Source organism: Sebastes fasciatus, chromosome 11 (assembly GCF_043250625.1).
Source record: "Sebastes fasciatus isolate fSebFas1 chromosome 11, fSebFas1.pri, whole genome shotgun sequence".
NCBI lineage: Eukaryota > Metazoa > Chordata > Actinopteri > Perciformes > Sebastidae > Sebastes > Sebastes fasciatus.
Genome location: NC_133805.1, coordinates 21,917,227 through 21,943,597, shown reverse-complemented (window position 1 = coordinate 21,943,597; position 26,371 = coordinate 21,917,227). Strand labels below are relative to the sequence as shown.

Genomic DNA, 26,371 nt, shown 5'->3' with positions numbered 1-26,371 from the left:
GATAATGGATAATGGATGGATAAATAAAGCTAGGTTGTATGTTTCACACATAGACTGTATGGTTTCACAGTTGTACTGTTTACAGCCTGCTGCTGCAATTACATATACATTCCAGAAGGTGGTGCTACATGTCGACTACGTATTCGAGGAGCAACACACAGCAGACTTTAGAAATCAGATATCTCTTGACAATTTATGTTCAAATACATTTTGTGAGGATATTATCTTGCTTCTTTTTCTACTTTTCAAAAGATCAATATAAAAAAGTTAAAGTGGTGAATTCAGTACTGTAAATATTGCTCTAAAAGCACTTAATTTCATATCTCTTACTCCTTATTAAAACCAAATATTTTGCTTTAATTATTTATGTGTACAGTACATTCGTTTATGATTTCTCAACTCTCAGCACATAAAAGCTTAATGTGGAGAAAAGCAAAATAAAGCAAAGATGCAGTTATCTCATTAATACTTAACATACATTTCTGTAACATGGTCATCATGTCCCTTTGTGTAACCCCTATATCAGACAGGGCAGATGTTATCTTCAGTAGCTTCTGTTCTGTCAATCAAGTTTCACTAGAAGGTCAAGGTCAGGTTTTATCAGGTAAGTCTTGTACGCTGTAATCATAAATAAACATTCACATACATAAATATTTTGACCAAATAATCATATTTTATGAAGCCAGGGTTTAAGGATTTCATGAGACAAAAGCAAGCATATTGTCCTTGACCAAATAAACAATGCCTTGAACCCTCCCATATAAGGTTTATCCAGCAGCTATAATAGATAAGCAATTGCCACATTTAATCAACACAGTGAACTGTTGTCAGGATCAGGGCTATACTCCCAATCAGTTGGGTGTTGTGTGATCCATTTGATATCACAAAATCCAGATATATGTTAGAGAAATTCAGCTCTATATTTTTACCTGAAATATGGTTGTATAACTTTCTATGACAGGGACATTGTTTTACTTCTCAGAAAGTTTCACATGATGTTGACCTGTAGGCACAAATTCCATTCCAACATCTTTACCTTTCTTTTTGTGTCAACAACGTCTGCTACAAATAAGGTAAAAGAACTTGTATTATAATGTTGCCTGTTTGTGGGCATTTTTGTGAAATACCTATAATTGAATCATTCAGAAAACCATGTGTTTAGTCAGTTGACGCACAGCAAAAGTGTTGCTTCATGTTTCTTCTCTTCCGTTGAACTGTTTCCTGTTGTTGTGGAAAAGTATTCAGTAGGCAGTTCCTAGGATGATGAAACTGATCCCACAAGCAAAGGGAGGAGCAAAAGTCTGTATATCATGCAGGATGTGGACCTTAACTCCAAATCTCTGTGTGGCTGTCAGAGGAATCAGTCATGGGAATGCTGCTGCCGATCCTTCTTGGCTTTCTTGCCGCTCTGATTGGAGGGCTGTACCTCCTCGGGGTGTTTAGACAGCGGCGACCAGGAGAACCCCCTCTGGATAAGGGGCTCATCCCTTGGCTTGGTCATGTTTTAGAGTTTCGCAGAAACACCAGTAAGTTCCTAGAGAGGATGAAGCAAAAGCATGGCGATGTGTTCACAATACAGCTGGCAGGATTTTACATCACCTTTATTCAGGACCCTCTGTCGTTTGGGTCACTTGTTAAGGAGAGCCGAGAAAAACTGGACTTCAACAAGTTTGCTAAGCATTTGGTGCGCATGGTGTTTGGTTACACAGGCATAGAGGGGGATCACGACATTCTCCAGATGTCCAGCAACAAGCACCTCAAGGGGGACGGCCTAGAGGTAATGGCACAAGCCATGAGGAGTAATTTGCAGAACCTCATGCTGCACAACATCGACTCGGCTGAAGACCAAAGAACTTGGATGGAGGACGGACTGTTTATGTACAGCTACAATATTGTTTTCAGGGCTGGCTACCTGTCTCTGTTTGGCAATGAGCCACATGAGTCAGAAGGGAGTGAGGAGAAAGCCAAAGAGAAAGACAGAGCTGAATCAGAAGCCTTATTTCACGTGTTTCGCAAATATGACCAACTCTTTCCGAAACTGGCTTATGGGGTCCTGCCACCAAGGGAGAGGCTGGAAGCAGGCAGGCTATTGAGGTGCTTCTGGAACACTCTTTCAATGCAGAAGATGAAGGTCAAGGACAACATCAGCGGCTGGGTGTGGGACATCCAGCGGACCAAAGAGGAGATGGGTATGAAGGAGTCAATGATAGACAGGTACATGTTTGTGCTTCTTTGGGCCTCTCAGGGCAACACAGGACCTTCTGCATTCTGGCTGCTCCTCTTCCTCATGAAACACCCAGAAGCCATGACAGCAGTGAAGTCAGAGGTCGATAAAGTTCTGAAGGAATTTAAGCAAGAAGTCAAACATGGTGGCCCTTTAATCAACCTGACCCGTGAAATGCTGATGAAAACACCGATCCTGGACAGCGCTGTAGAAGAGACCCTCCGACTCACCACTGCACCTCTCCTCACCAGAGCAGTGCTTCAGGATATGACTTTCAAGATGGCTGATGGTCGTGAATACTTCATTCGCAAGGGTGACAGAATGGCAGCGTTTCCTTACATGGCCGTTCAAGTCGACCCAGAGATCCACCCCGACCCACAGTCATTCAAATATGACCGCTTTCTCAATCCAAACGGGAGCAAGAAAACTGATTTTTACAAGGCAGGGAAGAAGGTGAAATATTACAACATGCCCTGGGGTGCTGGAGTCTCCATGTGTCCTGGGCGTTTCTTTGCCACCAACGAGCTCAAGCAGTTTGTTTTCCTCATGTTGGTTTATTTTGAGTTTGAGCTGAAGAATCCCGATGAGAAGATACCTGAAATTGACCTCAGGCGATGGGGCTTTGGATCCATGCAACCTGACAGAGACGTTCAGTTTCGACACAGACTCAGATATTAAATCATATTAATTTTTCTGATAAAATGATTTCTTATTTTGATCATCTCTGTAAGCTTTTATTTGACAAGTATGTAGGAAACAGATTACACAATGAAGTGTTTTGTGTTTTTACACCAATGATGTGATAAGCACCTTTCATGTTTTAATATTGTTGGATACAGTATAACTACATTGTAAACCATATTCTAAATAAGAACTATGATTGATTCCCTCCAGGTGTACTATACACAAATGCACTACTATTTTCTATGTTTTGAACAGTTTATTATGAATATAACTCCTCTTTCTTCTGTTTGCTAATGAGAGAGCAGTTCAATCCAGTCAACAATAATTCAGTAATCTTTGTATAAACAAATACTGTTGGTTTAACAAAATATTGTAATTATGACTGCTTCTTTGCACAGCTGTTTTCCAGCATGATATCCTTTCCAGTGAAGCTACATATCCAATGACTCACTGTGAATTGTCAATGTCTAATAATTTATCAAGCAAGACCAAAAGTCTACATAACTAGTTACATCTCATGTCTATGGAGGGGTGAGAACAAAAAAAAGTTGAAAAACCAGAGATGCCTTGCTTTGTTAATATTTTAAATTCATTTGTTAGATGGTTGTATCCTTAGTTCACCTTTGTTGAACAAAAGCACCTCTCTGTTTGTGTAACCTTAATATCAGAGATGGCGGGTGTTATCTAGCTTCTCTCTAAGGTATGAGTGATATTTAATCTGCCAATCAAGATAAAAATCTGTTGTTTTAGGGTATGCCCATGAATGGAACATCACTGGACTTGTTTCACTAGATTAAGGTCATGGTTAGGTTTTAGGTTAGGCTTGTTCACATGATTATGCATTAATGCTTGTCTGTTTTTAGATTTGTTTTCAACCTGTAATAAAGCCTTTATTTGACCAAAATAACAAAAGATCACATTTTATGATGCCAGGGCCTATTCATTTAATTTTCCTTGACCAGATAAACCTATTACATTGTGGTCTCTGAACTTTGTTTTACAATGTAATTGCCCAATAGCCCATGACTGGCACTCCGTTGTCTTAGCTGGTTAATTTGTGAAGTTATACATCACCATTTCTTAAACTTAAACTTTCTTAGAATCATCATATAAAGACATGGACAAAATTGTTGGTACCCTTCCGTTAAAGAAAGAAAAACTCACAATGGTCACTGAAATAACTTGAAACTGACAAAAGTAATAATAAATAAAAATTTAATGAAAATGAGACATTGCTTTTGAATTTTGGTTCAACGGAATCATTTTAAAAAACAAACTAATGAAACTGGCCAGGACAAAAATTATGGTACCCTTAACTTAATATTTTGTTGCACAACCTTTTGAGGCAATCACTGCAAACAAGCATTTTCTGTAACTCTCAATGAGACTTCTGCACCTGTTGACAGGTATGTTGGCCCACTCCTCGTGAGCAAACTGCTCCAGCTGTCTCAGGTTTGAAGGGTGCCTTCTCCAGACTGCATGTTTCAGCTCCTTCCACAGATGTTCAATAGGATTTAGATCAGGGCTCATAGAAGGCCACTTCAGAATAGTCCAATGTTTTGTTCTTAGCCATTCTTGGGTGTTTTTAGCTGTGTTTTGGGTCATTATCCTGTTTGAGGACCCATGACCTGCAACTGAGACCAAGCTTTCTGACACTGGGCAGCACATTTCGCTCCAGAATGCCTTGATAGTCTTCAGATTTCATTTCACCCTGAATAGATTCAAGACACCCTGTGCCAGATGCAGCAAAGCAGCCCCAGAACATTACCGAGCATCCTCCATGTTTCACATTAGGTACAGTGTTCTTTTCTTTGTATGCTTCATTTTTGCGTCTGTGAACATAGAGCTGATGTGACTTGCCAAAAAGCTCCAGTTTTGTCTCATCTGTCCAAAGGACATTCTCCCAGAAGCTTTGTGGCTTGTCAATATGCATTTTGGGAAATTCCAGTCTCACTTTTTTATGATTTGGTGTCCTCCTGGGTCGTCTTCCATTAAGTCCACTTTGGCTCAAACAGCGACGGATGGTGCGATCTGACACTGATGTACCTTGACCTTGGAGTTCACCTCTAATCTCTTTGGAAGTTGTTCTAGGCTCTTTGGTTACCATTCGTATTATTCGTCTCTTCGATTTGTCATCAATTTTCCTCTTGCGGCCACGTCCAGGGAGGTTGGCTACAGTCCCATGGACCTTAAACTTCTGAATAATATGTGCAACTGTAGTCACAGGAACATCAAGCTGCTTGGAGATGGTCTTATAGCCTTTACCTTTAACATGCTTTTCTATAATGTTCTTTCTAATCTCCTGAGACAACTCTCTCCTTAGCTTTCTGTGGTCCATGTTCAGTGTGGTACACACCATGATACCAAACAGCACAGTGACTTCTTTTGACCCTTTAAATGGGCAGACTGACTGATTACAAGTTTGAAGACACCTGTGATGCTATTTACAGGACACACCTTAGTTTAACATGTCCCTATGGTCAAATTATTTTCAATCTTTTCTAGGGGTACCATCATTTTTGTCCAGGCCAGTTTCATTAGTTTGTTTTTTAAAATGATTCTGTTGAACCACAATTCAAAAGCAACATCTGATTTTCATTAGTTAATTTTCAGTAAATTTGTATTTATTATTACTTTTGTCAGTTTCAAGTTATTTCAGTGACCATTGTGGGTTTTTCTCTCTTTAACGGAAGGGTACCAACAACTTTGCCTACGTCTGTATACAAAGGTACATACATGGAATTTGACCTCTGCTTTTAACTCATCATAAGCATCGTGCTTTAACCACCAACCGTGTGGTTAAAGGACGACCCGCTCTACCCACTGAGCTACAGCCATCCCTGCATGTTGTTTCATACCTTACTTCCTCATTAGAAATGAACTGTTATCATCCTTAAATACTGTATTGTGGGTGTATCCCAATACTCTTAAAACGTTACACTATTTCCTCAAGTTGGTGGTGGAGGACGTGGGTTATCGTGGTGATGTTGCTGCATCACAGCAATCATACAATATCACAAAATGGGTAAAACATATAATGTTATGCAATTGAGTAACAATTCTGAGAATAGATATTTTTCTCTCAAAAGAACAGAGCAGTGTATTATTAAACAACTAGACTATAAGCCCACGACAGCACACACAGATAAAACAAAACACAGAGAAAGAGACAAAAAGGAAAAAAATTCTGTTCACTTGTTTACATAAAAGACAGGAAGATTACGCAGTGAATTCATTCTGGTACTAATGCATGCCATATGCACTTTCTACGTCATGTCCAGCATCTGACGAAAGTGGTAAGTGAAATTTAGAAAAACAATCCAATAGGTTGTTTTGTTGCGCCATCTCCTATTTAGCAGTTGTCCAATATTAGTCTCAGACTTTAACTGATACTGATACAATTACATTTTATGTTAACATACTATATACATTTTATACTGTTATTTTAATTCCTGTTTAGGTTTTGTCTAATTTGCTGCTGCATTAAAAAGGTTTACATTTGAATTGTAATTCCTGTTAATTTTGAAGATTTTTTACCAAGTTGTTGGTGTACGATTTATCATTTTAATGATAAAGACCAATTAAATAAATGTATGTATATGTATTTATTGGTCACATTTTGTTTTACAAAGGAAAGCAATGTTTAAGTCAAGTTTGATTTTGCCTTACACATAAATGAATCATCCCAGTCACTTCCAGCATACAGCTTATTAATTAAAGGTATCGGATCGGTACTCGGTATCGGCTGATACCCAAAGCCCAGGTATTGCTATGGGGACTGAAAAAGAAGGATCGGTGCATCCCTAGTTAGGACTATGTTTGTAGAGTTGCATAGAGTGCAGTAGAATGGGTTTTCGGTTGCAAAAACACAGCTGCTTTGATGTGGGTCGAAACATTCACTGCTGTTTATTGCTGTGGATGGCATGCCCACACACACGGAAACCAACTCACGCACACATCTGGTACTAATGCATGCCATATGCTGTACTTCTACGTCATCTACCGTATCTGATAACACATGGAGGAAACTTAAGAAAAACAAGCTAATGGGTTCCTTTTGCTTTGTTTAACCCTATTCAATTTAGCAGCTGTCCAATATTAGACCAAATTAATCTTAAAACATACAATAAGTGACCAGAAAAACCAAAAAACCTTGTGATAAGCCTGCAGTAAATACTACCTTTGGTAATCCTACCAACAAAATAATTACTACCTTACAATGAGTAATGTGAGACTGGGTCAGAGAGGTGTTTTTTAAACCCTATTGTCTTTTTTTTTTTTTTAAACTTAAATTTTATTGCAGTTTCAGCAACTCATACAATCATAATAACATTCTATACCACTGTATTTTCATTTTTATAGCTGTCTCAGTTTAAAAAAAAAAAAAATCTTACAGCTTAAAACAAGGGGGAGAGAGAAAACAGAAAAAAAAAAAAAACAGAAAAAAAACAAAACAAGACTTAATATTAAAATATAATTTCAATTGGATTCAGAGAGAAAGGGAGGACACAGACCTAGACAATCCAAATAATTAAAATAAAACAAAGTAAAATGAATAAATAAATACATTTAAATAATAATAAATGTGGTAAGGGGTCGGAGGTAAGGGAGGGGGAGTGTGCTGTATGGGTGTGTGCTGTATGGATGCGTGCACGTGCCCAGAGAGGTGACCTGGATCAGGAAGACAAAGACACAAGTATGATCCAGGATATATGAGAACACTCAGATCACCGATCACTGCACTAGTACAATCATGGCAGGGCTCCACCTTTTAACAAATGTGTCTTTTTGGAGTCTTATGGAATAGGTTATTTGTTCCATGTGGTAGATTTCCCATACCTTCTCAATCCATAAATTGTATGTTGGGGGCTCAGGTTTTAGCCACTTAATTGTAATGCATTTAACTGCTGCTGTAAGCAATATTTGTAAGAGATATTTTTTGGCTCTTCCATCAATGCCTTCTGGTATTGCTCCCAGCAGTGCCATTTTTGGATCTTTGGTGAAATTTTGGTCGAATACATCTTCGAGTGCCCGAAATACCTCTTCCCAAAATGTTTTTAATTTGGGGCATGTCCAAAATATGTGAATATGATTGCCAATATGTGTACCACAATTTCTCCAAACATTTATTCGAGTGTGTAGGGCCCATTTTGGCCACTATTTCTGGTGTACGAAAAAATCTAGAAATCACTTTCCATTTGAATTCCCTCCAGCTATTAGAGTTGGTCACTAGATGTGCTTCGGTGCATATTTCTTCCCATATGTCCTGTGGTATGTCTGTATTCATTTCAATTTCCCGTCGCCCTTTTATTTGAAGCGTATTGTTCAAATTCATGCCTAAAAATATTTGGTAAAAACGGCCTATAATTTTCTTATCCCCATTTCCTGTTTGTAATTTCATTAGGAACTCTTCAATTGGAGTGGGCTCCAGAACTTTATCCCATTGCTTATGTTTCGTTAGGAAGTCCCTTAATTGTAGATATCGGAAAAAATCTGTGTTGGGAAGTTTAAATTCCTCTCTCAACTGCTGGAATGACTTAAGTCTGCAATCCTTCAGGAGTTGGTGTAGGTTAGCGAGTCCATGTTCTGACCATTTTCTAAATCCTGTATCTAAACTGGAGGGAACAAAATCCTTTATGAATCCAATATTGGTTAATGCTGAAATTGCTTTGGGCAATCCAAATGCTAGTTTGATTTTTCTCCAAATTGTTAGTGTGACTTTAGTCCATTCGCCCATTTGAATTTCTCATAAGGCTACATCTAAGAAAGGCGAGATCTGTAGGGGCCTCGCACAAAGGCTTTTTTCTATGTTAAGCCAACGTGTAGGTGTACAATCCCGGGTCCATATTGTCAAAGGTTTTAACTGCGCAGCCCAGAAGTAATATCTTAGATTTGGAAGTTTGAGCCCTCCCTTTAGTTTAGATAGCTGCAATGTTTTTAGTCTGATTCTTGGCCGTTTTCCTTGCCATATAAATTTTGAAATTAACCTGTCCAATTTATCAAATGTGGGCTTAGGAATATCAATAGGCAACATCTGAAATGGATAGAGAAGCTTAGGCAGCACATTCATGCGTACACTCTCAATTCGGCCTAACAAAGATAGGGGGAGCGTTGCCCATCGGTCCAAATCCTTACCAACATTATGAATTAAACTTTTGAAATTTGCATCGAATAAATTTCTTAATGATGGGGGTATTTGGATGCCGAGATATTTGATGCCATCTTTAGGCCATCTGAAACCACTCTGGAGTTTCACAGTTTGTGAAATTCCATCACTTATATCCATAGCCATTGTTTTATCCACATTAACTTTATAACCCGAAAAGTACCCATATACAGAGATGAGACCCTTTAAGTGTGGGATTGTTGTTGCAGGTTCCGCTAGATATAAAAGCACATCATCTGCGTACAGTGATAATTTATGCTGTTCTCCATTTATTGTCAGTCCTTTTATGTTATCGTTGTCCCTGATAAGCTGTGCCAAAGGTTCAATACTAATATCAAACAGAAGGGGCGAAAGAGGGCAACCCTGTCTGCAGCCGCGCTCTAGGACAAATCGGTCTGATAAAAACCCATTCACTTTAACAGTAGCCTGCGGATTGGAATATAATGTTTGTATCCACTTAACGAAATTGGGGCCAAATTGGAATCGTCTCAATGTTTGAAATAAGTATTGCCAGGACACTCGATCGAATGCCTTCTGGGCGTCGAGGGATAATATCATTGCGTCGTCTTCTTTTACTTTTGGATGTGTCATTAGATTTAGTAACCTTCTAATATTGTCCCCATAATATCTTCTGGTAATGAACCCGGTTTGATCCGGATGAATAATTTTCGTGATAATTTTATTGACACGTTTTGAAAGAATAGCAGTTAATATTCGCAGGTCTGTGTTGAGCAGCGATATGGGCCTATATGATTGGCATTTGGTCGAGTCTTTGCCCTCTTTATGTATTACTACTATTGTTGCGTCCCTCCAAGAGGGGGCCATAGTACCAGATTGTAACGCATGGTGATAAGCTTTTAACAGTAAAGGTGACACTTCCTCTTTAAACATTTTATAAAATTAATTTATGTACCCGTCTGGCCCAGGGCTTTTATTGTTTTTCAATGTAGAGATTACCTGCTGTATTTCCCATTCATTGATTGGTTCATCTAGCTCTTTTGCCATAGGCTCAGATAACTCTTAATTTAATGTCCCTTAAAAATTGCGCCAATTCTTTGTCGTCTGTGCAGGTGTCCGTGTTTTTGTATAGGGATTTATAAAATTCGGCAAAGGACTGAAATTTCATCCGGTTTCGTGAGTGTTGTATTATTCGACACTAACTTCTGTACTATATTGGATGATTGCTGTTTTTTTAGTCTTAGTGCCAATAATCTACTTGCTCTGTTACCGTTTTCGTAATATTTTTGATTTGTAAACCTTAAATTGCCCTCGATCTTTTCTGTAATTAGGGTGTTTAGATCTCTACGTGCTTGTTTAAGAGTATTAAGTATGCTGGGGGATGACGATCCTTTATGCTGTTGTTCAAGCTGCCTTATTTTGTCTTCTAATTCGCGTCGTGTTGCTTCCCTTCTCTTTTTTTTTAGCACTTGCAAACGAGATAATACGACATCTAATATATGCTTTGGCACAGTCCCATAAAATAAGAGGTGATATTTCAGGTGAAGCATTTGTATCTAGATAAGTACTTAATTCAATTTTGACAAATGGGATGAATTCCTTGTCGTTTAGGAGTGATGCATTTAATCTCCATTGTTTGGCTGATGGTGTGTGACCTATGTCCCAGGACACCACAAGAGGAGAGTGATCAGATATTGTAATCGGTAAGATCTTTATGTCCTCTATCCTGTGTAACTCTGCTGTGGGGGTAAAAAAATAATCGATTCTGGAATTGTCGTATGTGGAGATTTCAGAGGGAACCCAAACGCAGAGTGACCGGCAGGACAGGTAGTTTTGAAAATAAAGCGAGCTTTAATAGAGCTGAACAAATCCAAAACACAAAAGGCAGGGAGGGGAACCAAGTACAAAACAACAAATAGAAACAAACAACAAAAACCAAACAGAGGACCAAAACCAAAAATCACATACCAGGGAAAACACGAGGAACACCAGGATTAGAGCAGGAGGAAACCAGGAACACGGAGGACAAGGTAGACGGGGCTGGAGAGACAAACGAACCGACAAGGACAGAGGGGAAACACACAGGCTTAAATACCATACATGACTACACACAGGTGAAACAAATCAGGGCGGGGCAGACAATCAACAAAAGGCGGGAAAACAAACAAAGGAGGGAAGTAAAACCAGACAAGACACAGGAGGAGTGAATCACCAAAATAAAACAGGAAACACCGGAATAATCTAAAAATACACCAAATCCAAAATCACAAAAGTAAATAATAAGAGGCTGGCACAGCCAGAACATGACAGGAATAGGATGAATGTCTATGTGAGAAGAAGGTAAAATCCCTCCCCTTAGGAAATTTGCTTCTCCAAACATCTGCTAGACCTAACTCTGTTGATAAGTGTTTAAGCCTTTTACTCATTTGGGAAGTGGGGGATTTTGAAGGAGGTTGTCTATCCGTAAGTTGAGATACAACGCAGTTGAAATCCCCACCCAACAGCAGAATCCCAGAGCTGTGCTGCAGTATAGTGTTAAAGGTTGTATTAATGAAGCCAGGCTCATCCTCATTTGGGGCATATATGTTCATGAGAGAAACTTGTATTCCATCAATAGAGCCATTCATCAGAATAAGTCTACCCTCAGAGTCTTTGTGAATTTTAGTTGGTGTGAAATTAATCTGTCTATGTATCAGAATAGAGACTCCTCTTCTTCTGCCTGAGTGGTGTGATGAGTAAAACACCTTGTCTGCCCAAGATTTTTTTAGCTTTTCATGCTCCAAGTCTGATAGATGGGTCTCCTGCAAAAACGCTATCTGGCAATTGGCTCTCCTCAGCTGATTAAGGATTTTCTTCCTCTTTATGGGACTATTGAGACCTCTGACATTATAGCTTATAACCTTAAGTGATCCCATGACTTGGGGTTAGGAGAATTAGGTAGGAAACTAATTTTGCACTGGCATAAAGTGATGGATCGAGAAGGCTGGTACAGCACAGAAGGCTATAAGTGGCACGTAGTATAAAGCATCTATGTGCATGATTGTGTGAATGTAGGTGAGTGGGTGTAAGAAGATAAGTATTTGTAATAGGTAGGGGTGGGGAGGATGAGGGAAGGGGGGTATTTAAACCAAAAAAAGAACAGAATATACAAAAGTAAAATACATAAATAAATAGAAGTGTAGACAGGGTTGAAACATTAACATGAGACATTTGTATTGGAATAGAGGAACAAATCAATGTCCTTGTTGCTTTAAATCTCACAGTGAGATCCCTGGGGAACATTGGGATCAACTCAAACTGAACTGAACATAAAGTTAGATAAACCGTGAACTCGGTCAACACAGTGTCCAGCACACCTTTGGGACAAGGTCCCAGGCTGCAGGTCAGGACGGCAGCTATGCAAACAATCCTAGAGAGTGCTCGCCTTTGCTTGGGTGAAAAACCAAACAGAACTAAAGAACTAAAGCTATTATTCTCGGTTCAGGCTCCTGCAGAACCCCGAGATAAAATTAGAAAAGATTACGACATTTCAATGTGAGTGTCACAATTGTCAAAGTAATTCTATGTATAAAACTTATTGTGAAACTTAGGAATTTATCAAAACCAAAGGAAATGAGATAAAAATGATTGAAAGTTTCCTGAGAGCTTATGCTCATTCATTACAGCCTGAATGCACACGAGTATTTAGATCACATATCCTTCTACTATACACATCCATACACAGGCACACACCCTCACACCCACACACCCCTACCCACATCCACACCCACACACCCAAACATCCACACACACACCCACACACACAGGTAATCTCAGGGGATATTTATGTTTTGTTTAACCTATGCTAATATCCTAATGATAGACACAGCCTCTCAGGTAATGAGCAATTAAGTAAATAATAAGAAAAACAAAACAAAACACTCCAATGGTCCATCTGGATAAACATTTAGGAAGCTGTCCCAGGCAACAGTTATTTAGAATTGTTTATATGTCACTTCCCATGTGAAATAAGGATACCTTCAGTTAGTCTTCCATCTCAGATCTGGGGATGACTTCTTTCTTTACATAGTCCATGGCTTTGGCAGCATCCAGGAACTCCTTCTCTTCATTGTTGTGGGAAATGCGGAATCTGGCCGGGAAGAGTATTCCATAGCGAACTCCTGATCTCCCGCGGAGCATCTTCCTGACGTCCGTGAACGCGGACCTGGCTTTGGCCACGGCGGCCGTGTAGTCGGGGAATATGGCAATCAGGCTGCCGTTGTAGCGGAGCTGACCACCGCGGTCCCGGGCCCTCCTCAGGATGTTTTCGGCATCTCCCTCGTTCTGTAGTTTTGCAATGATGGCGCGTGGCTTGTCTCCCGGTCTCCTCTGTGTTAGCCCGCGATGTGCGCGCTCCACCCGCACCTCTTTATCCATCTGTAGCACCGCTTTAAGAAGTTTAGAAACCTCCGTAGGTGAGCTTGATCCAGGTTCTTCAGCTACTCCGATGATCCGAATGTTACCGCTTCTCATCCTCCCCTCCATATCTTCACATTTTACTTTTAATTCTTCCACTTGCTTATTGAGGTCTCTGACATATGTTTGAACTGAAACTACCTCGTCCGACCACGTGCATAGTCCTGCCTCCATCTCTGTTACGTTAGCTTTAACATGCTCGAGATCTGAGCGGAGCACCGCGGTGTTGTTGGCTATTTCAGTTTTCAATGCTCTCATTTCCGTCTATAGCGAGTCAAAAAACTCCGCCAGAGTACTCTTCAGCTGTTCTCTTATCACAGCGGTTATGTCCTTTCTTATGGAGGAGAGGATATCCGCTTTCACCGAGGCGATGTCCATGGTCAGTTCAGCCGCGGGTGCGGGTGAAGCCTGGTCGGTGTTAGTTGAACTCTTCGCCGAGGATGTGTTGGGCCTTGTGGTGGATGAGCCCTCATTCTTATATTTGCGCAGATTAGACGCCATCCACGTCGATTTTACCGACCTTTAACTGCACCTTGGTTAGTTGAGGGTAGATTCTAAGCTTTTTGCGTACTTTTTTAAAATTAAATGTCGTTTAAATACGAAATTAGTCAGGATTCTGCAGGAGCTCTGAAAAGTACGTCTTACTCCATTTGCGGCTGGCCACCAGGCGTTTGTCGACTGTAGTTTATTTTGACTCAGTCCCCTATTGTCATTTTTGAAGATTATGTTTGTGGACTTGTATTTGATTACCTTATCTTAAAATGTGTGTCATATATTTTCACCTCCATTTGCAATAATAGTGGGACAACATATTAGAAGCACCCTTCAGTATACATACACACTTGTCATTTGTGAACTTTACACTTGTTTATGTGATGACAAAATTTGTTTTATACAAGTTTGATGAATTGCTGCATGTTAGGTGGAATTTTCACCTCTGATGAAATGTTTAACTAATGGATGTCATTGCCCAGAGATAACTTATTGGTGTGGCCTCTCAGTTAGGACTAAATTATTTCTTGAATGTAGATTCATTGGTAGTCATTTGTTCAGCCAGACATTCCTTAGACTTGAAATCTATATTCTTCATAGTTACCCTGGTAGATTGATGTTTGACTTCATGGGAAATTCTGAAATCAGTTTTGATTTCACTGCCTAAATATTCAATCTCTGGGACTTCAATTTGTTGGTATAAACACAAAGTCACTGTACAGTGGATCAGTTTTATGCTTGAAAACAAATTAGTACAGGTACCCTCTGTCAGGCAAAATTACAATTTTGAAAGGAAACATGTAAACCCCTTACTGTACATCAAATATCACTTTGAATTAAGTTAATTTTTTACCTAAAGGCAGACATGCCATTACATCTCATGTATGTAACACACAGTTCCTCGTGTGGGTTACTGATATGTCAGCAGCCGTGATCAGAGCCCATGATGGTGTCATGTTTAATCGCCATTCAGGGATTAAACATCGCCGGAGGAGGGTTTGATGGCAGCCCTCTTAGCTGCCATGCATGTGAGATGCTGTCGGCTTTTGTTACAGTATGTCATTCCAGTGATGTTTTTCGGAAACTTGACGTGCCTTTGAAAAATGACCCCGTTTTATCCGCCTTGCTCTCAAACTTGCAGCTAACTGCGCAATATATAGTTGCAGTTTTGTCCCAACTAACAACCACCCAACTAATCTCCTGTTTCCAGGATAATTGAAATGCTCACTTTTGCTTCAGACCATAAACTGTCTTTACCTGCTGCCATATTCTTGCGAGAGCCGATCGATGCTGTAAATGTGCAACTCTCAACAGAGATGAGAATGATGGTCATTGTTTCAAGGGCGGTTACATATTTGGGGCAAACTGACCTTGCCACAATCTGAAGTGTGATAAAGATAAAGTTGCCATAACGCCCACAAAACAAATCAAAAGTGAGCATGGCTCACATATCCCCGCTCACTGTTTCACCCCTACTGATGTAGGGCCAAAGGTTTTGCCCTTTTGGAACTAATAATTAATTGATAAATTATGTAATGGCAATTTTCATATCTGCATTAAGGCAGTGTACCTTTAGATAATCTCAGGGCCTCACGTGTTCAACTTTGTCACCATAAGACAGTGACTCGACGGTTTTGCCTTCTGTAACTGTAAACATCAGATTGCTGAAATACTTGTTATGTCTTGTAATGCTCTGTTGTCTGCTGTGTGCTGACGCATTGAAACACTTTCTATCCTTCTCTTCTTTGCACTTATCTATGTGTTATGCTTTAGTATAAATACTGACTACTCTTGTGTTCGGGGCTCACTTGCCACAGTCCACTCAGGTGGCTGTGCTCGTGAGTCCATCTGCAGATGCTTTTCTTATTAATATATGCTTTTTTATTAAATTTAATTGAAAGACAAGTTGTGACCTTGGTTTGTGTCTTGTTTTAACAGAAACTGCCACCACAGTTGTCAACTATTAATATTTTGATAATTGATTAATCGGTTTGAGTACTTTTTTCAGAAAATGAGGTCAAAATTCTCAGAATCACAGTTTTTGGCCAAAATTTCAAAAGATTTGGGCACCCTGGACTTCTAATCCCCAAAAGGCACAACTACACCACACTGTCAACCATCATACCAAATTTGAAGTTCCTAATTAAAATAGTTTCCGAGTTCTGCTCCGGAAACAAAAGTGTGACACGCGAACAGACGGAAGGACGGATGGAGGGACGGACACGCAGAGCGCTATATACCCCCGAGTATGTTGTCGCGGGGGTATCATAATACGTCCTTTGTTTTGAACTATACAAAGCAGAGCGCAGATCCCTGTTTCTTGTCTTTCTGTCTCGCTGACACTCAGAGAGCAGATCAGAACCATTTGCAAATGCTTAATCAATAAAACTCTCAACATGATGATACAAATATGTATTGTGTTGGATTTCAATAATTTCATTTTCCAGTAGACACAGTGATCCTGTCGGGATAATGGTGAAACCTGAAAATTCAAGAATTTGCTAGAAATCCTCACTTGCTATTCTTTCACACGAGCCCAGTCTCTCGGGAAGGCGTATAAATACCCCGACATCACACGGACATCCTGCGTGTCATGAGGAAGCATTTCAGGCTTTTTGCGTGTCATTTGTACGCCATGCAACAACACTATGATAACATCCGCAGCAACAAAACCACTTAGTTATGTTTAAGAAAAATGTCATGGTTGGACTTATAATAAGTATCTAATCTAATTAAAATGCTTTTTCGGGCAAATAGGCTGTTTACATAGTCTGTGTTGTTCCTTGTATGAATACACATGAATTATTATCACACAATACAAGCTGCTACTTTAATGTAGGTTTGCATATAAGTTCAACTTCAACAGCACTACATTTCTGATACAAAAAGAGGACAAGAGGTCAAACAAAAAAGAATAAAAGATCGTCATATTTTTTGGTATGCCATGGCGCATCAGGAAAAGGAGTTGTCATGCCTTATTTCCATCACTTGACAAAAAAACAACAAATAGCCCTCTGCAACCAGCTGAGGAAAAGCCTTCCACAAGCTTTCTCGGCCTTGAAAATAACCTTTGAAAATGGCAGCAAACAAAACATTCAGCACGTTTCAGAAGAAAGGTTTAAGTGGGAAATAAAACATGTAGAACATCCAGAAATGCACTGGAGGTTGACTAAGCCCCTGAAAAAATGATGTTGGAAATAATGTGGATAACCAGTGATAACTTTGGTAGTAATCTCACATGTCATGCAGACACGCACACACACTTGTGCACACTCACACAAAGCTAAATCGGGAAAAGCAAGGTTTTGGAGGTCCACAGCTACGTCACTGCTAATTTCTGGGTGAATGAATGGGGTTGTAGTAGGAGTCATGCTGAATTAAATAAATAAACAGTCAGTGGTCATGGCCATGGAGGCGGACGGGCTGGGGAACAATGGGGCCTTTGGCAGGATGCTGGTCTCCTGAGTGTCCTGCCTGTACTTGGTGGTGAGGGGTTTTGAAGAAAAATGACCCATTGTCTCTCTCATCCTGCTTCTGAGCCTGAGCAGTGAAACGATGCCTCTGGATGCCCGCCCAGGATGACCTACCATGAAGAATAGAATAAGCTCCTGCTTTATCCGCATGGACAGGTAGGTAGAGCCTTCATTATCCTTTTTTTCACTGTGGTGTTGTGGATTATGCTGCTCATAGTAAGCAGCTGTTGGCTTTACATGCATAAGGCTTGATTTTTTTTTACCGGCATTTGAATTCAACTGGAGAAATAGAAGTTCGTGCAACTTGAAGTGGCAGAAAATAAGTAGGTTTGCTTGTTACATTTTTGCCTAAACATGATCTAAGCATTTTTTTATTCAATCTTAATTAATAGAGGGTGTTTAAAAAGTTGTGCTTAACACCATGCTGAGAGGTTTAGTTGTAATGCCGTTGTCTCACATGGTGTTGTTGTCTCACTTGGTGTTGGTGTTTTGTATGTCATCGTTGGACATTGAGAAATAATAAGAACATGACGGTCTAATCGATTTTTTTAACCTTTGTTTAACCTTTATCTTGACTCCCTCTTTTTTGTGGTAGCCAAGATAGCACACCAAGGTTACAAGGTTACAAAGGTTATACAAATAAAGCATGTCAAAAACAGACCAGGGACAATTCAAAATAGAGCATGTTACAAACAGACAAGGGACAACACATACATAATACAAATCCAGTTTAGGAATAGCAATTTCATCTCTTCGTCTTAATGAAGGCCAGGAAACCAGATCATAAAGTACGGAGTGATACGTACAGGACAATGAGTCGGATATAAAATGTAGAGAACTGTGGAAGTGTAGAGGAGGCAGCATGCAAAATATATATAGACTATATAATATGTGTTTCTAGTCAACCATCAAATAGTAACAATAAAATTTGAATGGTACTGTTTCTATAAAGCAAAAAAATATATATTAAGTAGGAGTATTTCAAATCAAAAACACAAAAATAACCTACTCCAGTGGCACAGAGATGCGAGCATGTTTAACAGGAAAGCAGTCGTCAAAGCCTGAAACAATGAGACCATATAGCAACCCTTCCTGTTTATAGCCTCCACATGAACTGTTATAGTTGTTGGTATTTTTACACTCCTCAGCTATCATTAGATTAGATGCATTAAACCTGCAGTAGGCAGAATATTTTTGGCATCATTGGGCAAAAATTCCGTAATAACCTTTCAGCATATTGTAATTTAAGTGTTCTGAGAGAAAACTAGACTTCTGCACCTCCTCATGGCTCTGTTTTCAGGCTTTAAAAAATCTACCTTGTCATCCACCCATGACGGGAGACTTTGGCCAATCACGGGTCATTTCAGAGAGAGAGCGTTCCTATTAAGCGCTCCTATTGGCTGTGCTCCGGCTGGTGGGCGGTGCTTGGTATTTCCTCAACTGTTCTCAACATGGCTGACGGGTCACAAACTTTCTCATTTTACAGCTAAACAGTGCACTACAAGATGTTTCTGAAAACGTTTGAGGGAAGAAATAGGCATTACAGTAACATAATATTGATTCATATTTGATCAGCGCTGCCTAGTTTGACCGTTTGATCGGAGTTCGTGAGTGATTGACAGCTGCTCAGCGACGGCAAGGCTCCAGCTCGCTCTGATAAGTTGTTTTCCTCCGGTCTGTGAAATCTTGCAGATGCCATCAGGAGCACCGGAGGACACAGAGGCACAATATTTTTTTCAGATGACCTATCTCATGCACTACTGTCAGGATATAGTGATATAAAAATAACTTTTTTAACATCACATTTGCTCCATTTCTACCCGTTTTAAATGCCTTAAAATACTGTAACTCAAACTTAAAGTCTGTGAAGGATTCAGCTGTGATGTTTGTGTCATGAGGACCTGATGCATGTTTGTTTTCCACCTGATGTTACTCTGGTACATTGCTCCCAGTATCAGGAATCTCATGTCTGAACAGTGAAAACAGTCTACCACAGGTCATTGACATCACAGACTTCTAAAGTCAGACAAATTAATGTTTTCCAGGAGTCTGTCTTCATTGAATACATGAATGCCATCTAGTGGATAAAAACGTGCAGATAAGCTACATACTAATGTAGTCTTTCAATTATATCTATTCAATAGCATGTGTTCTTTTTATATTAAATGAATGCCGACAATATTTCCTTTATTACACATTATTACATAATCATTCATCTTGAAGGTCAATCTTTTGCTGTTGCTTATGTTAGCCAATGCCTTTTGCTCAGCAGATTGCATTTTCTTATCACTGAGCTGTATAGCTGAGCTGTCACGTCAGTTGATCTGAGCTTTTGTTGCGTAAGTGTACGCAAGAGAGAGAGGGTATATCTGCTGTTATCAGTGCGATCCTGCAGCGGTGCTACAAGGAGTTCACTGAGTTAGAGAAGGGCAACGGCATTAAGGCATCTGGAAGGAAGGAGCTGCAATAAACATATCTCTGGTAGTCCAAATGACCCTGACTAGGTCTGCTGCTCCTTTGGGCTTGCCCCAGATCAGCCCATGACATGGCCAGTTAAGACAAGATAATGTCAGAGATTAACGCCCTCCAGCTCTGCAAGCAAAACACTGTTATTTTGTTTATTTGGATGGGTAGTTGTGTGTTGGATTTCACTGCCCTGATGGAAAACTTCATCAGCAAGTGAAAAATAATGACAGGGAATAAGACAATTAAGAAATACGTACATCTTGTGACCTGAATATTATTTTATTGATTCACTTGAGGGTTCAATTGTCTTGTCAAATATATGACCCTGGTTTTAAATACACATTATCATCAGTCTTGTTTTCATTTTTTTTTTTCTATTTTTAATGTGAGAGACCCACTATGGTCCGTGAGCTGTCAAGCAAATCGAATATCAGGAGGGCATGTAAACATACAGATTTTTTTTGCTCCATTGGATCCAATGTCTGAATGAAAATACTCAGTGATAATAATGTTTGAGAAAAAAATCTGTGTGTTTACATGCCCTACTGATTATTAGATTTGCTTGACATCCCTCGGACCATAGTGGGTTTTCAACTGAGCTTCAATTTAGCTTGTCAGCAAGATAACCAAACATGATATGGCCCCACTGCATCTATAGCCTACAGTCAATCATGTACCAGTCTTTACAACTTTTCTATGGAAAACTGGCGCACTGATGAAAACGGGCAAAAAGTCAGCTCATATCAGATTGTTAATTATGACGGGAATGTCTGATGGGTGAGGCAACACATTATTACTTCCTGCTCATAAACACATAAAGATAAATGAGACGTGATTTTTGAGGTCAGGTCTCTTATTAATCTTTACTACCAGAATGATTGTAGTACGTCAGCGCAGTAATAAATGGAACCTCCTTCTGGGACAGGAAACGAACCTGAAAAAAAACCGGAATATAATATTCAGAACTATGTTTTTATTAGTGTATTATCACCTGATAATAAGAATCGTTGTGTTTTCCGTAGCTTAGAATGAGCCCTTCATATCTATTTAGGGAACGGGTTCTCTTCACAGAGTTCTCCATGTTGCTTCACCATGTTTCTACAGTAGCCAAGAATGGACAAACCAAAACTGGTTCTAGAGAGACCCTTTCGTGTTTTTACGTTACCTGAAGGCCACCGTAGTTCTCCGACACGCTTGTGAAACTGCGGTAACGAGAGTTCGCAGAGTGCAAATCCGTGGTACCGCCAGCCGCCATCAGACATCCTTTGCTCCTAAAGTATTGTTGTTATGGTAAGGATGGCCTCTGAGCGATGCTTACAACGCAGCTCATGTTACCGCAGTCTTGGAATGAGAGGAGTGAGCAGAGGGGTACTCAGTTGGTTGCAATCTGCAACCACACTGTACCTTTAAAATATTGCTATATATCCTCATTTTCTCCAGTGCTTTAAATAGTTTGACATGCATTTTTTAGTGAGTGCAGATGGAATGAAGATGAGGGCACCTGTTATGTTAAATAGTTTTGGGAAATGATGGAATACCAGACACTTGTTTTTATTCCTTTTTACACATTCAGAAATAGTAACCAAATAAGTTTTTTTGTTTAATTGTACAGTAGTGTTGCTGCTCATTTTCAGTATACAAGTTGCTTTGCTCATGTGGGAGACGCAGAGCCCTGGCTGAGGGAAGTTGTCGGCATCCACCTCAAGGCTTTTCATCTCAGTCGCTTCAGTGGAGTCCAGCCTTAGTAAAACTGGCACGGGACGCGCTCACCCCGGGGGTAGGATAGGCTCGGCTGAGAAACTGGGAGAAAAATGAACAAATGAGATGGGACTGCCACCACTCTCAGGCTGCCTATGGGATAGCCCCCCACAGCCTGGTAAGAGCAGTTTAATGATAGTAGTAGGGGAGATGAGAGAGAGTAGGAGTCCAAGCACCAAGTTGCATGTTTTTGCTCTGGTGTCTTGTGTCACTCTTTTCTCTGAGGGAGGGGGGGGCATCCAAGTCACATGGTGGAGCTTGATCTGTTACATAAACACAGACCTCCACAGCCCCCAGTCTGCTCGCATCAACTTTATTCAGTAAATACATGTGGATAAAACTCTTGTGTGATGACATTGGTGGCGGCCAAGGAGAGTTGTCGAGATGTTCACTCCTCCGTGTTGCATCACTTCGGCAAACCCTCACAGCTCCCAGTGACCTCTCAAAGGTGAAACTGTCTGGGAATAGCAAAACCATTCTGTTAAGATATGCCTGTGATTTAAAACAGAATGCAGTATAATTATGAAATGATTCATACAGCAAGTGCACCACAGCAATTATTTTTCATTAATTTAAGATTGTCTTTGTGTTTAATCATCAGCTGTCAAGTTAGATTATTTGAAAATTGTTCGCATCTCACAGATGCTACCACAACTGAAAAAAAAAAAAGAAGATCTGCTCTATTTTACATTTAACACTAAATATAACCTAATGAATATTAAACATTCTCATTTGGCTGTCATATGATGCCAGTCCTTGTGACAAGAGCAATGTCAAACAATGTCTTACAGGGGAATACTGTAATACTTGCCCGGCTCTGGGCAGTCCAATCAATATTTATCAACATGGACTACAGTTTCCCAAAGCTACAATAGCCTGAATCGTCAGAGGACACGGGGACAACACATTCAAAACTAGACAGTCATTGGTTTGACTGAATGCATTTGAGCACTTTTGTTTTTTGCTTAAAGTAACTGTGAGCAAATCAAATGTTTTAATCCAGTTTCAAAGACTAATTAATTGTTGGGGCGAAATAAATCTATTCTTTTTTTATTCCCTTTTTTGCCAAAATTGTAGTATTTGCCATCATCACATAAATGCCGCTCTATCATCAAATAACATTGAAATTAAGGAATTAATTATGAACTGTTTTTCAACGATTAAAATAAAAAGACAAGGATGGATTTAAATAACGTATAATAAATATGTTTGTTTCTTTTGTACATATAGTTTAAGGTTAAACATTGTACTGTGAGGTTCTGAGAATAACCTAAAATGAAAGGAGAATAAGGGTTATTTTTTAGTTTTTTAGTACTGTAGGAATAACACAATTATAAAGATGGGTAACCACAATTGAAAAAGAAAAGTTTCTATTTTAGGTTCATCACCACATATAACTTTAAGAAACATGGATTACAACACACACACAGACGGAGAGCGACTTCATTCTCTGCTCAGGACAACATTACTCCTCCATATCTTTAACATTACATAGCAAATAGTTGGATATTGTATATTGTATAGAGCACCTATAACCTAACTATATCAAATACAGGACTGTTAATAAAAACACATTTTATAACATACAGTATAACGTATGACCAGTATATTTATAACAATTAGAGTAGAGCATAGTGGCCCCTCAGTGAGTGTTAATTGTAAATCCCAGGAAAATCTACCAACTGTTGTGGAACATAAACTCAAATTGACTTTTTTAGTTGAATGTTCAACTTACCAACCGTCTTCACTGGACCATCTGTGTCTTTTGGATGACGATGAAGATTTAGGATGCAGAGGAATGCGCTGCAACTTCAAAACACGTGCTTATCCGTCCCTTAGGGATAGCACATGTCCAAACCCCAAATGCTCTAGTCATTCCAGCAGCATCCCCTGTCTTCTTCTCCTCAGTGCTGCACCAGGGGTGCTCGCTATACGCCACATCTCCTCCGTCAGACGGAGAGGGGAGCCCTGAAGGCGAGGCCCTCGGGAGGAAGACGGGTCCTGCAGGGCCCAGATGGCTGCAGCTCTCAGAGCTTTCTCTCGACCGCAAACTACTCAGACATAATGAGATTTAAATGCAAAGACATCTCATTCTTGACACTGCAGTTGTCTTTGCTCTCTAACTAGTCTAATATCCTTATTACGACACAGGAAATCAAGAACGGAGTCGACAGTGTGATCTGATTAATGGTGGCCTTGCTGGTGTTGTTGAACGTTATTCTTGGCTTTATGGCTGTACACAGGTCATAATTAAGGGTTATTGAGGGCCTTTGTGAAAGTACCATTCTAATAATATGGTCACTGTGACAATGACCAGACACATTTCATTAACGCAAGCCAGACACTAACCCGTTTATCTGTCCTCTATTAAAAGTAGTTGACTTTAGATCCCTTCCCAAACCTGACAGCGAGGTCTGGCACATGCAATAAAGAGATGGAGGAATTCCCGTCCCATCTTAATCTTGCATGAATCACCACCCATCACCTGTGCTTTGTCATGCTATTTCAGTCCTTCAAAAAAGAATGTAAGGAAGTGTGTGTGAGAGAGAGAGAGATTTCTGTCCACATACAGCCGCTCTTGCCGTCATGTGAAGAAATGCCTCAAGTAACAACGTGTGCTAAAGCGCCCCACAGGCCAAGTAGAAAGCTTGAAAGTGTAAACACCAAGTCGGAAAAGACGTGCCGCAATAGCGCAGAGTGCAACCTGTCCACTGCTCTGTTATCTGGCCATCCGCCTGGACGGAGGATCTAAATATTATGACACTTGATATGACTGAGCGTACCTGCTGGTTACATTTCTAGCGGATCTGCACCGAGGCAAGGTGGCTTATGTCTCGGTGACACTTCTGTCCTCGAACTCCCTGTCTTTGTGTCCCCAAAAGTTGTTTTTTTCATAACTAACTGACACCCACTGTAAACTGTTATGCAATTGACAGATAATATAGAGGTTATGAATCTGCATTTAGTGTGGTTGATGTGTGTGATGGAGAGAGGAAGAGGTGTGGATGTTTAGCCTATTTTTTTAAATGCGTGTGAAGTATGTCACGGCTCTATACATGACCTTTTTTCTAAGAGTGAGCTGCTACTGCTGTTGCTGTTAGAGGGCATGCAGACATTAACCTACAAGAAGCTGAGGTACATAGATAGATGGAGATGTAAAGAGAGAGAGAGACAGAGGGAGACAAAGTAAGAGAAACAGAAAGAGAGAGAGAGCGAGGAAGAGACCTTCATCATCTGTGTTACAAATGTTGCACATGAGCGTTGGGGGGGAGGCTGACTGTGTTGCGATTAACACGCTCCCTCAGCTGGGTGTTCATTTCAATCTGCAGTACGATATCCTCAAGTCTGAACCCTTGGATGAGGGTCACTTGCCAGAGGAGGATTTTTTTTCTGCCTCTCTGTTTTTTATACTTCCTTCTTGGGCAGAAGGCTGGTGTAATAGAAACCAGACACAAGCCAGAATGTGAGGCATTCACAGCGGCGAGACCTCACTTCTTCACAGAGTGGGAAAACGGAATAAATAGAAAGTCTATAGTCTGATAAGTTCTGTCGTTTTTTGGTCCGTTTTTGCCATTCTGGGGGTTATCAATAAGACGGAAAAAGGCCAGGACATTAGGATGGAAGTGGTATTCCATGGATCAGACTGTGCAGGGGATGTCTAGAGAGGGCACAGGAGACCTTCAGGATGGGAAATGCATGTGCAACTTTTCCAGGTGGGTTGTTTCAGTTCTTGAATTTCCTCTGAAGAAACTGTTTACTAGTTTCTGTTCAATTGTCCTCTCATATCATTGTAAACGCACATTTTTTTTACAATGAAATTGTGGACTGTTTGTGAGGTCCTGTGTCTGAATTCACCCTGCAGGAAGATCATTGCATGCCATCGCAGTAGTCTTTCAAATATAAATATTCTGCTATGAAGACAAGCAATTGAACCAATGTTACAAAAGGCTATTCACCCAATGCAATACATTATGTTTAATAATGTCAAATATAGTGGGCCTGCATCTGCATTTATGAGGCTCCTACAATTGAAAATATGAATACGTCTTAAACATACAGTATGTTCTTAACTATCTTATTAAACTTTATTACATCTTTATTTTAAAAAGTGGTTTAAAGAGTTTAAATATCATGAGTGGATGTATTTAACCAATTTTTATGTTTTCTGTAACTACAATACATCTGTAGCTAATATTGTAAAACATGATAATCTGTATTTATGAAACATTAAAATCCTAAAAAGTATTTTTTTCCCCTATTTTAAAAAAAAATATTGTAAATGAAAAACGTCTACGACTTGGAGTAAGTTGCTTTGAATGATATGTTTGCATGTATTAATTTCAATTTTTTATATTCTTATTTTATTCTAACGTTTTTATCTATTCTTTTGTTATTATATTGTTTAACTTGCACCAACAAAACCAAAGCAAATTCCTAGTGTATACCTCTTACACCTGGCAATAAACACCATTCTGATTCTGATTCTGATTCTGATTAAGCAAAAATGTATGAACCCAAACATGATCTTTGTTGCATTTACATTGCTGCATTATCTTCAGTGAAATCTAATCTTTATTTATTAAACGGGCAAGTCCCACTTAGATTATATATCTCCTTTCAGGGAGATCTCGTTAAAATGGCAACAGTGCTGAAAATTAAAGACAGACAAGGCAGCAAATTATCAGCATAACAAGC

General features: G+C 39.7%; 2 protein-coding genes across 5 annotated transcripts in view; both read left to right on the top strand.

The window, feature by feature from the left end:
• gjc2 (gap junction protein gamma 2) overlaps nucleotides 1-26,371 on the top strand; it is a 74,863-nt gene that overhangs the window by 44,230 nt on the left and 4,262 nt on the right. Inside the window, exon 4 of one of the 4 annotated variants that reach the window (XM_074651572.1) lies at nucleotides 17,519-17,608. The exons of 1 other annotated variant lie outside the window; for it this stretch is intronic. The gene's annotated coding sequence lies outside the window, so the exon portion shown is untranslated. 2 more of the 4 variants (XM_074651575.1, XM_074651574.1) reach the window with 2 other exon arrangements.
• Nucleotides 1,324-3,820, top strand: LOC141777367 (7-alpha-hydroxycholest-4-en-3-one 12-alpha-hydroxylase-like). The gene has a single exon (XM_074651565.1). It carries the CDS (start codon nucleotides 1,367-1,369, stop codon nucleotides 2,900-2,902), a length of 1,536 nt encoding a protein of 511 aa, XP_074507666.1. The 5' UTR covers nucleotides 1,324-1,366; the 3' UTR covers nucleotides 2,903-3,820.